Consider the following 18,174-nt stretch of genomic DNA (forward strand, 5'->3'; position numbering starts at 1 on the left):
AAGTACTTACTGCAGTCAACGTCATTTTTAAAAAAATCCAAAATTTAAAAAAAAAACAAAAAGTTAAAACCTGGAAGTTGAAAAAAAACAAATCTGAATTTCGAAAAGAAAAAGAAAATTTGAAAATAAATATCACATCTTGAATAAGACCCTGACGACCATTTTTCACTACACAGCATATATAGCAGTTCTCAGGTTGAACTTGAAACTCATCTTGGGATATTTTTTATTACAAAAATCATTGCAATAAATCAATATCAGTCGTGTCGTTTTCAAATTAACACACTAAATTTGAAGGCTCATAATTATGCTTTTATTGAACCACTGATTTTTTTTTTTTTTTTTTGAAGAGGGTAAAAATGCATAAGATACAAAATAATAACTCATGATGATGACTCGATAAAAAAAAACAAAAACAACGAAACATAATCGAGATCAAGTAGGTGACAAAAAAAACTCGTCATTAGCCAAATCGCATGGAATTTTAAAACCAACAATGCCGATAGCGTGCATGGAATGGGAGGGCTCATCATAGATAAAATTTACCTATCTATCCTAAGGCTTACGTCGACATCCAACAGCCTTGACAGACCAAGTACCTGCCTACTTTGTATAATACAACGATAATACCTACTATTTCAACTTTTCAAAACTATGTCAAGTACTGGTATCTACGTTTTAAAAATTTTCACGATTACAAAGCAAATTTTTAAAAAATTTCAGTAAAATTTTGAAAGTGGTAGGTAGGATACAGTTCTTGAAATATACAATCTACCTATCACGTGTACCTAAACGACCATATCGGTTGCACAATAAAAGTGCTCGAAGAGATATGAAAATGAAATCTTATTGGTTATTTCATTGTGCTAAAATTTTACCGAATTTTGTGCTAAAATTTGGTAAAATTTTAGCACAAAATTTGGTAAAATTTTAGCACAAAATTTGGTGACTTTTTGGCACAACACTTGGTGAAATTTTAGCACAAAATTTGGTAAAATTTTAGCACAAAATTCGGTAAAATTTTAGCACAAAAATTGGTGAATATTTAGCACAAAATTTGGTGAAATTTTAGCACAAAATTTAGTGAAATTTTAGCACAAAAATTGGTAAAATTTTAGGCATACATAATATTTGGTCAATTTTTAGCACAAAATTTGGTGACTTTTTGGCACAACACTTGGTGAAATTTTAGCACAAAATTTGGTAAAATTTTAGCACAAAATTTAGTAAAATTTTAACACAAAACTTGGTGAATATTTAGCACAAAATTTGGTGAAATTTTAAGCATACATAATATTTCGTCAATTTTTGTGAAATTTTAGCATAAAATTTGGTGAAATTTTAGCATAAAATTTGGTGAAATTTTAGCATAAAATTTGGTGAAATTTTAGCACAAAATTTGATGGCATTGTAGCACAAAATTTGGTGAAATATCAGCACAAAATTTGGTGAAATTGCGGCACAAAATTTGGTGAAATTTTAGCACAAAATTTGGTGACGTTTTAGCACAGAATTAGGTGAAATTTTAGCACAAAAATTTGGTGAAATCTAAGCACAAAATTTGGTGAAATTTTAGCACAAAATTAAAATTTGTGTCGGTTTCTGGTTGGTAACTTTCAAGATTACAATGTTTTCTTTAAGTATTTTTAATCATTTAACATTTTAACATGTTTAAACGACATAAAGTTCTACGCAATTTTTTTTTGTAAACTCTTAACCTTTTGATGGAATTTTATCATTTTTGGTAATATTAAATTATTATAATTTTTTTTATGTAATATTTTTGTGTTTTTACATTATTTTTACAAGCAATTCTTGAGCTGGAATACATATTGAGATTTCATCAATTTTATGGTAATTTGAAGTGATATACAAATTTTTCTGAAATTTTGATAATTTTTCGTAGTTTTAGTTGACTTTTTATTTTCCAGAAAACGGGTAAGCATTTTTGAAAAAAAAAACAAAAAAACTGATTTCAATGCAGGCAATTTAACATTGATTTTTTTCAACAAAATTCCACTGATTTTATAAAATCAGGAATGTACCCAATTTAAAAATTAAAACTGCTACAAAAACATTGCGATTAATATTACATCAATTTTTTTTTGTTTCATCCTTTTCAAAACCAAAATTAGGACAATTTTTCAGGTATTATTTTTCGACCTTACCTTACTTTACTACTTCGTACTTCAAATACCTATTTTGTCAAATGACATTTTGTTTGAAAAGTTCATTTTTGAAGCAAATTTTACTTCAATGTTGTTCCATCAAACTTGAAAGATACCTACCTATGCAGTTTTAATAAGGAATCTGACTTTTTTAAAAAAATTTCATCTTAAGAGCTTATCTTAATTTCAAGATGAACATAACATTATTTTTTGAGTTTTATTTGATCTCCACTCTCGATTTACACAATATGGTGCTTGGAGTCGACATTCATTTGGCAGACATTTTATCTGGCACTTTATGCATGAAAAGTAGACCTAGGTTTCAACTTTCAGATTTACTCGATTAGTCATTTGAAATATGTACCTAATTCCGAATGCATCTGAAGGGCAAGCTCGATACCATCACTTTTAAGAATACAATCGATCAATTAATTAATGTAGAAACCATTTTTAAATTCTCTCTAAATGCACAGTTCCGGTCGGATTAATCGAAGTAGATAGGTAGGTACGATTTCGGTGCCATGTCATGTCACTTTTCCATCAAACTCGTAAACTTATAATCCATTAATCGAATCGTTAAAAGGCTTCTGCTTCTAGATACCTCCCTATATACTAATCGTCGAGCTTTCCGTTTCGAGAGAAGTTATTTCTATCCCAACGTGCTGATTAATTTCCATGCGTTTGAGGTGAGAGACGAAAGGAAACGGATTAAACATAATAATTTTCTCGTTTTCGATAACTTCATTATATTGTATGGTTTACGAGCTGTTTACATAAATTAAGCGACCGGTTAGTCAAACTGAAATCTCGCCGATCAGAAATGTGTGATCTGGTTGGTATGTATATTCCAGGTTGAAAAACTAGTTTTTCATTTCTCTCTCTTGGCTGAATTCGCTTGGATGTTGCATCAGCAGTTTTTGTCGCGAATATCCTACCGACCGTTACATTATTTGTCTGTTTGCCAGTCGCGGAGGTAAATTTTTGGCCAAAAGTATAGTGTACTTTGCGGTATACTGCACAATAGATGGAAAATTTTAATTAGGGAAAATTCGTTTTCTTTTTTTTTTTTTAGAATGATTTTTACCTCTTCGCAACGTTGACGCGTTTAAATATGGACGAATATCAAGATTTAGAAACGTATGTATCAGCGTATCTAGAATTTGTTTTATCGTTTTGGTCGTGTATGCAGTGAATTGTGGTTTTGAAATTTTTTTGCAATTTTATTTAGATAAATTTTTAGCCCGTCTTGTGGAATATTTTTTTTTTTGGTCATTCAAACATTTTGATGCTTTATTGCGGTGTCACGTTGATATAAACAAATTACATATATAGCTGTGTCCACACGTGATTTTGCTGGCCAACTACCTAATTACCTACCTACCTAATTACTGCTGTGTTGTGCTCTGTGTCATCGGTAACTCGATTCTTTTGTCATGTCTTTCATACTAAACCATCGCGTATTAATCGATAAATAATGTGCTGGAATTTTTGACGGTGTTTTTTTTTTTTTAGAAACTAAAACCTTGTGTTGGATACGTAAAAATAACCGCATCGTATAGGAGATGTTTCAAATTACCTATTTTTATGTGATCTATGCCGCTTCTTATATTTTCGTCGTGTTAATTAATTCATCCATTAAGTAAATAATCGTAGGCTAGTAAATTGAAAAAACATGTCGGCACTTTTTTGTGACTAAAATGTAAAGTTCAAGGAGGATTTGATTTATGAGATTAAAGTGATCTTTCTGCGTTTAAAAATTTACGATTATTAATGGATTTTGAAAATGCGGTTGCTATCTGATGAAACGTGATCGAAAATATGTATCTTTTATCACTAAATATGGGCTATCGATCTTTTCATGCGTAGAATCTCAGGTATTGGATTTCTTCGAGAAGCTTACAGGAATAATAAATTAACGTCGTTTATACGAGTGTGTTAGGTCAGTTTAGCTAGATGTGGGTACCTGTTTGAGGATGTGGTGGAAGGGGGTTAGAGAGGATTTTAGAGGTTTTGAGACGCGCAACATACCATAGGAGACAGAACTTGGCTTTCCCTTTGCCTTTTCAAACTTCAGTGCTTCTCTTTCTACCAAAAACATTGGAAATTTTGAGTACAAATTGTTTTTTTCTCGATTTTCATGCCAGCAATAAAATTAAATTTTTTAAAAAAAAGTAGGGAGGTAAAAACGTTTAAAATGAGTCAAAATTGGGTTGAATTATCCAGAAAGAATGGTTTTATTCAAAAGCAGACCTTTATTAAAAAGCAAAGTAGACCTAAACTGATTTTGGATCACCGCAATCTTTCAAAAAAATAAATAACACTATAGGCAACGGCTGTGTTCGGGTTAAAAATGGGCTTAATCGATACTTTAGACCCTAGAACAAAAATCAGAATGGATGTTTTCAATTTGAGTTGTTTTTGTGGTCTGGAGAGGGAGAGATGATCAAATTTGCAAAAATGGCCCTTTTTGCCTTACTTCAAGGGTCTGTAGCGACATCAGTATTATTTTTCGAAAAAAACTAAGATCATTTTCGGATTCTACGTACTTTTTTGAGCAAACTACTTTCCCAGAATTTTGATTTTTGTAGTTTCAAGCGCATACGGAAGATTTTTATTTGTGCAATATTTTAAAACTCAAGAGCGCGCGACGTTGACGTTACTCCACCACGTAACCGTGGCGCGGAACTGTGTTCACGCGAAGTCCAACTTGAATTTTTCCTATTTAGAAAAATTAGTCTCTTACGCTTGAAACTTCGAAAATCAAAAATCGGGGAAAGTAGTTTACTTAAAAAAGTGCGTAGAATCCGAAAATGACGTTGGTTTTTTTTTGCAAAACAATACGGATGTCGCTACAAACTCTCGAAGTAGGGCAAAAACGGTCATTTTCGCAACTTTGACAGTCTCTCATCCTGGCCACAAAAACAAGTCAAATTTGAAAAACTCACACTGTTTTCTGTTTCAAGGTCTAAACTTTCGATTAAGCCCATTTTCAACCCAAACACACAAAAAAAGTTGAAAGTAGTTGCCTATAGTGTAATTCAATCCAGTTTTGACCTATTTTAAACCTTTTTAATCCTTTAAAATTTTTTGGATGAATTGATAAACTCAGAGTAGGATTTAAGTGGCTTAGGTAATAATGGCAACATTGACTGTCTTAAGAGGTTTTAAAAGTGTGAGATTTTAGAGGATTGCCAAATCTTCAAGGTGTTTATAAAATTTAAATAAACATTATTCAAATAGAAATTTCTACCCATGTAAGTTTAAATTTGAATGGTTTGTTGAGGAAGAAAGAAGAGAAAGGGAATGTGTAGGATTTTATCAACAAAATTTAGTTCATTTGAAATTCTTAGGAATTTATTAAAACTGTTACAAAATAAGTAAATTTTCTACTCATATTTTACCATTTTATAAATTTTGTAGAATTTTCAAAGGAAGTACCTAAAAATTTCTCAAATTATTTTGGAGTGATGTTCAAGAATTCAAATTCGTATTCTCAACTACCTACTCAAAATTGAGAAATGAGAGATATCCTATTTAAAAGAGTATAGAATGACTTTTCTTGGACGATCATTGAAAACAGTAAGACTTGAAAAAGACACCTGAGATTACATAATATCAAGAGAAAAAAAATTAAAATGATGAACTTTTGAACTCTTTTTAATAAAAAAATATTTTGTTATGCATGGGTATAGTTTTTCTTCATCAAATAGCACAATGATCAACCAAATTGAAAAATATTAGATAACATTTTTAGTTTGAGCATAACTTGACACCCCCCCCCCCCAACACAGGATGCGTTGCCTATATTACGAATTATTTGGGGTTATAGCATACCAGGACACCATGTATGTATACTGTCTTAAATCATCTGGCTTTCATTGGACTACAAAAAAAAAATCATCAACTGAAACTTTTTATAGGTATCTTTCAAATAAAATGTATTTTCTTGTTTTTTTTTCAAATTCATATTTGATTTTTACCTAATAAATGTTTCTTTAAAGTAGTCATTGGTGGAAAGAGAACTGAATCTTGCCCACTCATAAAAGGTCCAAAAAGAACTTTCTTTTGTTTATTTTTCGATTTCTGGAAAATTAGTTTCTTTATACACAGGCGGGTAGGTACCCATTATTTAGGAAGATTGTTCCTATAAATTAGGGCAGACGGTTGGTTGCTAGCACAATAAATTAACCTGAGCCAATAGGTCTATTTTAAATTCCATTAAGTAGAGAGAGAGACTTAGTGACGAGTCAAACCTGCCCTGAATCATTTCGGAGAGCCGAAAAAAAATTTAAAGATCAGCTTTCGACATCAATTGTGAGTGGATCAAACTTTCACATTCATATGAGTCAAATTGAGATGTAAAAAATCTGCTAAATTAAAAAAAAATGAAATTCAAATACAAAAATTTGGCATCATGGTGGTGCTTTATCAAACCCAAATATTTTAAGTACCTACCTGCCAAAAAATTGTCGAAATCGAAAATCATTTTCATTTTTTAGAAGCTCAGAAATTTCCTACAAGTTCAATTTTTCGAGATCTTTCATTTATCAAAATTCAAAATTGAGAAATCGATGGCGAAATATCAGTCGTTGATGGTATTGGCGAATTAGAATGAAAAAGTGCAAATATAATATCCTTTCGCTGTTTCACTGAAATTTCTGTTGACTTTTTTTTTTTAATGTATAGTAAACACCTAAAATAAATTCGAAAAAGTCAATGATGTCTTGAATTGCATTCTAAATTTTTGAAAAAATCAGGAATCTACATGATTGTATGCGAGTGTGAGAGAGGGAGGGAGGGAGGGGGTGCGTAAAAATTCTAAATCTGCCTCTGTAAATAAATTGTCTGACCACTTCTGGTCCAGCAAAAAATAACTTTTCTCCAGAAAAATACTGACAAAAGTTCGAAAGAATTTTTTAAAAATTGTTTCGAATTAAATTGTAATAAATCAATTTCTTTTTTTCTAGAAATAATACCTACTTAGGTGCCCTACAAATGAGTGATTTCAGCCATTTTCAAAAATTCTTCAAAAATCGAAAAATCAACTTCATGCAGTTCAAAATTGGGTTCTGATGTGAGGCTTTAACGAGACGCTCTTTCAGCAAGCCAAATTCCAACTGAATAGGAGTTAAAGGGCTGTAAAATTTCCCTCCCTATAAAAACATTCTGAGTTGATAATGGAATGCTGAAGAAACTGAAAAGCTTCGTCAGAAGATCTTGAAAACGAGGTTTTTGATATAGAAGAACGAGATAAATAATTCAGGGCTTTGGTGAAAGGAATTTTTTCTTTACACTTTGGGAAGTGGGTACTGGGTACTTTTTGAAATTTCTTCAAAAATTCGTGGAATGTATGAAAATAATAATTATTTAAGTCAGCCCTAAGATTAGTGAAGAAATAGTACCTAAATCCTGTTTTAAAATGTTAAAAAATTGGAAATTTATAATCAACATTTTGAAAAACATCGATTTTTAATTATTGAGTAAATAGAAATATTTTTCTAAATTTTCATGCATTGTATATTGTAAGTATAGTTAGGTAGCCATTCAATTCAGCCTCAACGTTAATTCTCCAGATTCTCCCTCATTCCCCCTTCCTTCTCCTCCCCAACATTTCAATACATTTTTCAACCCCCCCCCCCCCGGATCCTTCAGAGAATCTTTCAAAATCATATGTAGGTATTTTTGAAGAAAAAAATTGTGAAGTTTTCAAAATGAACAAACATTTTTATTTTAAGTTGTTTTATTTGTTATTTTTTACATTTTATTGAAAATTATCCTGACATTGAAGCATATACCTACGTAACATAAAATGTTTCTATATTCTTGAAGTTTGAACAGTTCTCGTTTTATTTTCTATAAAAATAGAGACCGATAGAATAATCAATGAACACCATGCAACGTTGGTTATCATGCGGAAAACTCAAGTGTGGGTGGGAGAGGGAAACCGGGAATGAGTAAAGGTTAATGACCTGTTGTCACGTGATGATTAAACACCACAAGTACATATTTGATTTTGTATTTTCATGCAGCTTAAAGTTGAATCTTATAGTTAGATAGACTAAAAAACTTTTTTTTTCTGAAATCGTTTTTTAATTACTTACAATCCTTATCTCGTTTTGGTACTCAATGGCCAATTCTAATTACCTGAGCGTTTTCCTGTCCAACAAATACCACAAAAACAGTATATTCAAATAGTCAAAAATAGCTGAGCATCGAGTGACGGTGACATCTGTTAAGGTTATTATGAGTTAACTTTTTGATTTGATGTAAAATTTTCATCATAATTTGTACTTGTACCGAATTGTACACACAATACGTTAGTTTCGTGCTCGTCATCGCCATGTGATCTTTTTTTACACTCGATAATTACACATTCGAGCTCGTACAATTGTCCGCCATCATTGAGAGCTGACCTCTGATTCAAAAACATTCTAAGAACGGTAAAGAAAAAAAAAGTTAAATACGAGTAGATAAAAAAAAAAACGACTCTAGGAGGAACCTGTTATTATACTACGGATAGCGGATAGTTTCTAATTTGCAAATTCGTACGTAGGTACTAGGTACCTATGTAAAAACACGTTATAATCGTGGGTACCGCTTTTCTCCGAGCATTTTGATTAAATTTCGATTATTGCGCAATATTTCCACCCGAGCCAATGAGTGCCGAATGTAAACGGCAGCGGTAGAGACGCGAATAGGTACTTGACTACTTGTTGAGTACCTATTTCAAGTGCCTATATGCCTGGGCTGTGAAGTTGATTCGAATTCGTGAAGTTTTTTCAAGCTAGTACCTAAATCGAGCTATGCGTATACAAATCTGGAGAAATTCGATTTTTTTTTTGGTCGAATTAATTAAAAATAAATTAATCTAAAATTAATGTGTATGAGGAAAACGTTGAGTAATGCTGATGTGTAGGTAATTAATTTGCGATTAAATTAAAAATTCTCGTGTTATTGGGTGTGAAAAAATAAAATCAGATAGGTAGGTTATTATCGACGGGAATTCCTGCGTGTATCTACCTGATTATATGGGGTCGAAGGGGAATATGATATAATTTTCGACGAAAATAGATTAAGTATTACCTACGATTTTATTTGAAATTTTCGGTTTACCTATTTTTAAAATCGTGACAATATATTCGTTGGTCACGAGTATATAACTTTTTGGAACATTTGAAAAGCTCATTAAAATGACTCCTAAAGTATCCATTAGTAGAATATTACTCACGTATCACATAATTTTTGGAAATTCAAAATTAACGTATAGGTAATTCATGTGTCATTACTCGTTTTAAATGATGTATATCGCATTCGTGTATAATCAACTCGTTTAGGTTTATCATCATATACTCATCGAAATCATCGACAAAAATAATGTCTTATCGAGTTTTATACCTACCCAGTCATATCTAATAACGTTAAATCCTCTTCACTATTCGCTTGAAATTTATTTAAGCTTGTTTTATACCGAAGAGAGATAAGGTTTCGAAAAAACTTTTTTTTTAGGAATTATTGCTGTAGTTTTTCAACTTAGTATCTCATAAAAACAATATTATTATCGTTGAAAATATGGCCTCATGAATTATTATAAGAGTGATACATATTTTTTCTATTGTTTCGTAGCACGACTGTAATGAATTTATTTTGCACTGTTCTGGTGTTCTGATTTTTAAAATTCTATACCATTCTGGATCAACCTGGGAACTTTTGTGCTAAATCCACTTCATCTTACTCTGCACCACTCCAATTGTAAAGGAATTCTCAATTTTTTAGGCGTGCAATTTGTTCAACTTTTTATTGCAATTAAGATAGGTACTAACTTACTAAGTTCCTAGCTCACAAAAAAATTAGCTGTTCAATCGAAAAAGTATGAAGGTATACATTTTTGATCCCCTTCGTACATTATTTGACTTTTGATCTATGCCTATCAACTTTCTGGGTCACACTTTAATTATTTTGCTTTCTTGTTAAAATATCTACAAATGATAAAAAAAAAAAATGCTCAGAAATCAGATACAACGAAACAAGAGAACAATACAAAATTGTTCTCTAAGTTGTGGTCGTCCAATCAAACGTTTTAAACATACCTAATGCTGGAAAAAATAATTTGCGAAATTTCACAAGTCCAATCAAATTATTTTTTATATTTTTTGGATTCATTTGCTGTTCTTTTTGTTTATTATTTTTTTTTAATTTTTTTTTTTTTTTTTTTTGTAATATTGTTGTGGAAATTTATATTTTAGGAAACTTTTAAAATTCATGGAGTCTCAAATTTTTCGACTAACTAAGGCACTAAAAATATTTCTCTTAAGGCGTAAGGCTCTCTTGATGTTTCTTTTTTCTCGCGTTTTTTTTTTTAAAAATTATTATTACAATCTGCACAGTGTAATACAATATACTTACCTATTTAATTATATGTATAGTTGGGCTTGGTAATAAGTTAGGTAGGTATAAAATTGTAGGTACGACGATAACGGAATTATATTATCTCAATGATAAATACTTAATTACGACGTTCAATATCCATTTCACAGAAGTGTGAAGTACTCCAGAAATGATTCAAAGCGCTAGGTTACCCTTAGCAATCGTTGATATGCCAATTATTTACCTATTTTGGTAATTTTTGATTTGACTCTGTAATGGTTTCATTCTCTACCCCTCTTTTTATGCACCTGTAGTTATATTTCAATCTCAATCTGTTTATCTTATCATCGATGACGTGACAGTATTTAATCTAATTTTGAAGAGGATATGGGCAAGGCACAATACGCACCACATGGTCGAGGAATTTAGTGATTTGATGATTTCGAAACCGAATACATAATTATGTACCTTTATACCTATTTTTTCAATTGCGATGATACCAATATTCAAATTATTTTCGTAAAAATTGTTTTATTAGGAATTCGAAGATTTTTAACAGCAAAATTAACCGTACAACGACCTCTTTGACCTTACTAACCATGACGAATACAGTTTTTCATTCGTTATCTCTTATCAGATTTACAATTAACGACGAATTATCTGCTTCTCTACTTTTGTATGTAAAATTATATTCGTTTGATAGGTATTAGGTAGTACGTACATATTACGTAAGTAGGTACGTAGGTACCTTCGAGAGTTCGAGTATATTAATTAGGATTTCAGCGGGTTATTTTCTTTGAAAAATTCATGTTATTTTGTTATCTATGATTTGAAAAAGTTGAGTGAAGATTTCCTCAAGAGATTAATTTTTGTGCTCGTTTAAAAATTCGTTATCCTAAATTTCAAATTTTTCAAGTCAATGAAGAGAAATTATTGTAGGGAATGTACAGATTAAAAACGATCAATCTCTCGAGTTTTTGATTTTTGAAAGTGCAGCTTTTTGGACTTGGATGCAATACCTATTGTTTTCAGTTTTAGTTAGGTACCTAGGTACTTATTTTGCCAAAACATGAGGCTCAGGAATACTTCGGAAAAATTTTCGTCTATTTTTAATTCGTACCTATAGTTATTGATCATCATTTAAAAATTCAACACATTATAATACGAATTTTTTGTGAAAATGATTGTGTAAGTATCTGAGAAATTGTGTTAAGTATTGCAAAATTTTCAACTTACCTATTTGAGTGACATGACGTTGCGAAGGAGTTCTTCATATGGGGGGGGGGAGTAAGGGGATGATAAACATTCGACGATCAAAATATGGAAATTTATTGCCCGCGAGATCACAAATTTTTTGAAAATTTTCGAATTTCAAACGTGAAAACAATCTTTTTTAGACCGTTTATTTTTTGATATTTTTATTAACAAGGTGTGAATTTCTGATTTAAAAAAAGCTCGAAACAATTTTATCTGCCAAATCAGGCGGTTCTACTGCCCCTTATTCGTTGATTTGGCAATTTAATCTTCCTTCGTTTTTTCAAGACAGCATATTTTTTTCAATTTTGAGGTTTCAGTTTTTTCCCCATACCCCATATTTTTTTCATAATCTTGAAAATTTACCCATTTTTCCATTTGATGTGGAACACAATAATGTTTGAACGAGAAAATAGTTTTTTTGTTTCATTCAGAAGTGAATTTTTTCTTTTTGAATTACTTCCATTTTTCGAACTTTTTTAAACCATCATTTCTCCGTTCCCTCTTCCCATAGCCACAAAAAAGTATCCCATTGATGGTGGTTTTTGAGCGAGCTTTTACAGCCTCCAGCAGATTTGTGTATTTTTCTGCTTGAGCTGAGTTTCATTTTGTTTTTGTTTTTGTTTTTTTTTTGTACGAAAATTTCCTCAAAACTGGGATCCCTACGTAATCTGCAAAGGAATCTTGAAATCGGTTGCAAATAAAACCTAAGGCACACCTCAAATTTATCAAATTTTGATGTTTTTATTTAAATGAAAAATAAACCATTTGAGTTTTTAAAAAAAACTTTTGGAAATCAAAAAATGAAATTTAACACTTGAAATAATCTACAATTTACTGTACCTATGTGAGTAATAAAAAAGAGATAGGTAATACCTACTTATTAGCATGCAAAAAAATTAAAACTAAAAAAAAAATATATCAAATTGGTTTTGGTCATAATTGTTTTAATTTTATAGGGCCATTCCATATCAATTCGACCTACTTTTTGAGTCATGTCTTTCGATTTCGCTCATTTTTTTTTTTACAATATCTACCCATCCCAGTAAGTAAGAAACCCGCAATCGGTTTGGTCCCAGCCCCCTCAGGGGTGGGAGGGGGGGTGGAGGGGCTTCCATTATTTTCACATTGTCTCGAGGTACTCAACTTCAGCAGAGCATTCCTCCAAAACTATGATACTTTGATCAAAACTGATTTCACAGTTCGAAAGGGTGAATTTTGAACTTTTTAAACATTTTGAAATTTTCAAAATTTGAAAGTTGAACTTTTAAATTGAAAGTTTAAATGTCAAAATGGCGCTGTAAGTGGAAGCTACCATTTAAAATTCTGAAAAAATTTCCATAGAAGTAACTTTTCATGCTTTTTCGAAATATTCAAGTTTCAAGGTGGGATCTCTTGATAGAGAGAGAGCACCCCCACCGTCCCCAATTTTGGGCAAAACTTTCAAAAAAAAATCTGGGGCATGTGATATATCGATTTGTATGTTTTTGGTAACGCTGAACACGAATATGATGTTAGATTTTTGATTGGACACATCCACGGCCCCCAGCACCTCCCCAAATAGGGTAAAAGTTCAGAATATGGTTTTTTCGTGCGACACGTCAATTAGTATGTTTTCGGTGACGCTGGACACGAATATAACGTCAGATTTTTGATTGGACACATCCACGACCCCCAGAACCTTCCCAAGGGGGGGGGGGTAACCTGAAATAAATGAAGAGCTCTATTCCAAAGTGGGTTAAGTCATTTTTTCCGCCCAAAAATGCGTCTACAATTTTTGATGCTAAAATTTGTTCTGTTTCCAAAGGTCGGTGCACCTTTCCTTTCCTTTCTTTGGACATAGAACAACTGCTTGTGGAAAAATTTATTTTGAAAAATCCATGACTTGACTCACTTTTGAAGTAAAAATCTTCGTAAAACGTGTTTTTTTCAAAAATGACTTAACCCACTTTGGAATAGAGCTCTTCAAATAGTTTCAATCGTGTGACACATAAAATAGTGTGTTTTCGATATCGCTGAACACGAATATAGCCTTAGTTTTTCAAATTGACCTCACCCATGGCTCCCAGAACCTCCCCCAATTGGTAAAACTCCAAAAAATCGGTTGGAGGCCGTGGATGAGGTCCAACCAAAAATCTGACGTCATATTCGTGTTCAGCGTCACCGAAAACATACTATTTGATGTGCCGCACGAAAAAAACCATATTTTGAACTTTTACCCCATTTGGGGAGGTGCTGGGGGCCGTGGATGGGGTCCAATCAAAAATCTAACGTCATATTCATGTTTAGTGTTACCAAAAACATAGAAATCGATATATCACATGCCCCAGATTTTTTTTTGAAAGTTTTGCCCGAAATTGGGGGTGGGCATGCTCCCTCTCTATCAAGAGATCCCATCTTGAAACTTGAATATTTCGAAAAAGCATGAAAAGTTACCTCTATGGAAATTTTTTCAGAATTTTAAATGGAAGATCCCACTTACAGCGCTATTTTGAAATTTGAACTGTCAATTTAAAAGTTCAACTTTCAAATTTTGAAAATTTCAAAATGTTTAAAAAGTTTTAAATTCAATACCCTTTCGAACCGTGAAATCAGTTTTGATCGAAGTATCATAGTTTTGGAGGAATGCGCTGCTGAAGTTGAGTACCTCGAGACAATGTGAAAATAATGGAAGCCCCCCACCCGCCCCCTGAGGGGGCTGGGACCAAACTGATTGCGGGTTTATTACTTACTGGGATGGGTAGATATTGTATGTAAAAAAAATTGAGCGAAATCGAAAGACACGACTTTCAAAATCGCCCTTTTTTGATCTAATTGACATGGAATGACCCTATAATAAGTAAATAACTTAGTTACCTACTCGTAATGTAGGTAGAATGAACACAGTATGGGAAGCTACAAACTTTTTTACTGCTGATGAGTACTTATACTTACCTAGTACCTACATATGTATTATGTAGATCTAAAATACCCTCTTCTCATTTTCTTCAATTTTTTTTTTTTTTTTTGTCAAAAAACCTCAGAATGATACTCATGATTATTTTATTGTAGGTAAGAAGTATGTCTTCTATACAAGTCGAGGTTTTAGAAGGAAAATAGGTACATATATGTAAAAAATTCTACAACACGTCACATACATTAAAAAAATAAAAAAACTAGACAGCTAAGCTTGCTTAGCTGCAAAGTGTGCGTAGCTAGCTGCCTTTTCTACAGCTATAACCGTTATTACATCTAGGTAGTGCATAAGTGAATCAACCATGTCACAGTGATGAGAATTTTTGAAACTCTCACTGCTTCAAAATAATAATTGTTTTTCAGTGTTTTCATATTTTCCAAATTACAATAGGTATTTCAGAATAATTTATAAGCTTGTATTGCTTCTAAATTAAGAAATTTCTAGTTGTTTTTCATAGTTTGCATTGTTTTAAAATTTACAAAATTTCAAATCGATTTCCCGAATTCCCCATCGCTACAATTTCATAAAGTTTTCAATAAATTTTCAGAATTTTGCATTGCTGCTGAGTTAGGAAATTTGCAATCAATTTTTAGAATTCACATTGCCTCTAAATAGTCAAATTTTGAATAATTTTTCAGAATTCTTATTGTCTTTAAATTAAAAAATTTCAAATTCAATTTTCAAGTTCATATTGTTCACAAATTGTAAAACGTTTACTCAATTTTTGGAATTTACATTGCCTCCAATTTTTCAGAATTCTCATCTTGTTCATAAATATTACAATACTTATTTTATATAATTTTCAAGTTCACATTATCTGCAACTTACAGAACTTTTAATCAATTTTTGGAATTCTCAGCGTCTCTAAATACAAATTTTCATACTATTTTTTTTAGAATTTCCATTGTCTTCAAATTTATAAATTTTCAAACCAATTTTCAGAACTTGCTTTTTATTCTAAATTAAGAATTAAATCTTATAAAATATGTTAAGAATTTGAATTGCCTCTAAATTACACAAAAAAAAATATGGGTAATTTTTACAAAAAAATTTAACTAAATACTGGTATTTAGCACAATTAAGTACCAGATCCCATTTAATAATTTTTACTGTAATCATTTAGTAAAAATTATCATGTTAATAAATTTTGCTATAGGTACCTACCAATAGTAAAAATCATTTTGTTTTAATAATTTTTACTAAATCATGATAATAAAAATTTCATGTTTCAATTGTACAAAAATTAGTTTAATTACTCATTTTGAAGTAATTTTTAAATTATAAGTAAAAAGTTAAAAATTATTCATGTCAAGGTAATTCTTTTAAGAATTAAATCTTATAAAATATGTTAAGAATTTGAATTGCCTCTAAATTACACAAAAAAAAATATGGGTAATTTTTACAAAAAAATTTAACTAAATACTGGTATTTAGCACAATTAAGTACCAGATCCCATTTAATAATTTTTACTGTAATCATTTAGTAAAAATTATCATTTTAATAAATTTTGCTATAGGTACCTACCAATAGTAAAAATCATTTTGTTTTAATAATTTTTACTAAATCATGATAATAAAAATTTCATGTTTCAATTGTACAAAAATTAGTTTAATTACTCATTTTGAAGTAATTTTTAAATTATAAGTAAAAAGTTAAAAATTATTCATGTCAAGGTAATTCTTTTAAGAATTAAATCTTATAAATGTAAGAGGGTAAATTGACTTAAAGCATGTTTGGTAATGTGACTTACGATGGTTGCTATTGTGTTGTTTCCAAGAAATATCCCTTAGAGTATTTCTACTAAATACTCACCGGAATACCTCACATGCTCGGCTAGGGCGTGAGTAGGAAATGGTTGCTTTTACACTCTTAACATATGATCATACACACCATAAATAATAACAAGTTATACACAAGAATAATATTTAATGTGTGCAATATTAACAACACGTTACAAGTTTTACATAATCACATATTCTATGTATTTATGTACGTTAACAAGACACTTTCTTAAACTAAATATACACACGTTGGTGTTACACACTGTGGTGTAGGTTTGGATAAGTGATCTCCTCTGGCAAGGAGATCTAACTTATTCACACTGATATGTGCAAGTACTTACCCAGAGTGGCGACGAGTAGATCATCACTCCTTCTCGTCTATTAAATGAATATACTAAACACTAATTAAAACTAAAGCACTAAACATAACACTTAACACTCGAGAGTAAAACTTATACTTAAATGACTGCATTAACCCATTAACCGTGAATAACATACCCGCGTGCACTCGGATACATTACTGGCGTTCTGTACTCTCGTCGCTTGGCTCGTATGGCTAGCTGACGAGAATACAACGCAGTGTTGCCTTAGTGCAACGCAGTGTTACCATGTGGGCGAGCCCTATACATACCACGTACGGCATAGTAGTATATCACATATGCCCCTCTGAGGTTTGCTCGATGGCGTAACCAGCGGAGAAAAGCACGGATAAAAACATGATATACTATGCATGTACGTGGCAGCGGAGCTGTCCCCCTGCCCCCCTGCGTTTCTACGATGAGAATGGCAGAGGCATACGGTAAAGAATAACTTGGACAAAAGAAAATAAATTAATCGACCATCAAGGCCCAGCAACAGGTTCATGTATAGGTGGTACCGCGTAATAATCAAAGAATGGTATTCAAATTTCAAATTTTGTGCTTGGTAGCCTCGCTGCATTGGATATACGATTGTAACATCTTATATGTTACTTCCATTTTTCAAAATCACTCGCTGCGACATCTGCAAGAAATCTGTCATTTTTTGAGGTTGATAATGCGAAAAATGGCACGTGCCTGCCGGATCGCGATTATCGATATGCAAAATAATGACACAGCGATTTCTGCAATTCTCGCAGAGGATTCGCAGGCTGGGAAACCTGTGATTATAGTATATCCTTCTTGCAGCGTTGTCCGTCTGAACATATTGTAACACTTTAATTGTGTTAAAATTGGCATTTTTGATAACACGAAAGCTCGAACAACACCAACTACGAAAAGAAACTGGCTTCTTTAATTGAAGCTGTGTCATCGGTTTCGTGTGTGTCATGAGTTGCAGAAAGGTAGTCATCGCTACATTTCCTGTTGGAACCCGTAACCGGTTCCGTGCAAGTCGTGGCACTTATCAGGCAGCGTACCTGTCTTTTTCGGTAACGTCACCACCGCGGAATCCTCCAGGACCACGCCTGATTTCTTCCAAATACGGGGTGCGTACCGTGGCAGAGTACCAATTATTAATATGTTCTTATGCGGCTCTTAAAAATGGTTCGTAAACCATGCTACCAAGTTCCTCTCAATTCCCTAGGTGTCAGCATCCCATTCGGACATACTTGCAACATCTTCTATGTTACTTTTCGATTCCAATCGCCAAGTCGCTGGGACAAATACAACGA

At 32.0% G+C, this 18,174-nt stretch overlaps 1 protein-coding gene across 1 annotated transcript in view; it reads right to left on the bottom strand.

The window, feature by feature from the left end:
- LOC135841702 (glutamate-rich protein 2) overlaps nt 1-17,329 on the bottom strand; it is a 49,230-nt gene extending 31,901 nt beyond the window's left edge. Inside the window, exon 1 of the mRNA XM_065358828.1 lies at nt 16,865-17,329. Within this exon, the coding sequence (XP_065214900.1) occupies nt 16,865-16,888 (24 nt within the window). The 5' untranslated portion in view covers nt 16,889-17,329. The remainder of the gene's footprint in view (nt 1-16,864) is intronic.
- Between the last annotated feature and the right edge of the window lie 845 nt (nt 17,330-18,174).

This window comes from Planococcus citri, chromosome 3 (assembly GCF_950023065.1).
Source record: "Planococcus citri chromosome 3, ihPlaCitr1.1, whole genome shotgun sequence".
Taxonomy (NCBI): Eukaryota; Metazoa; Arthropoda; class Insecta; order Hemiptera; family Pseudococcidae; genus Planococcus; species Planococcus citri.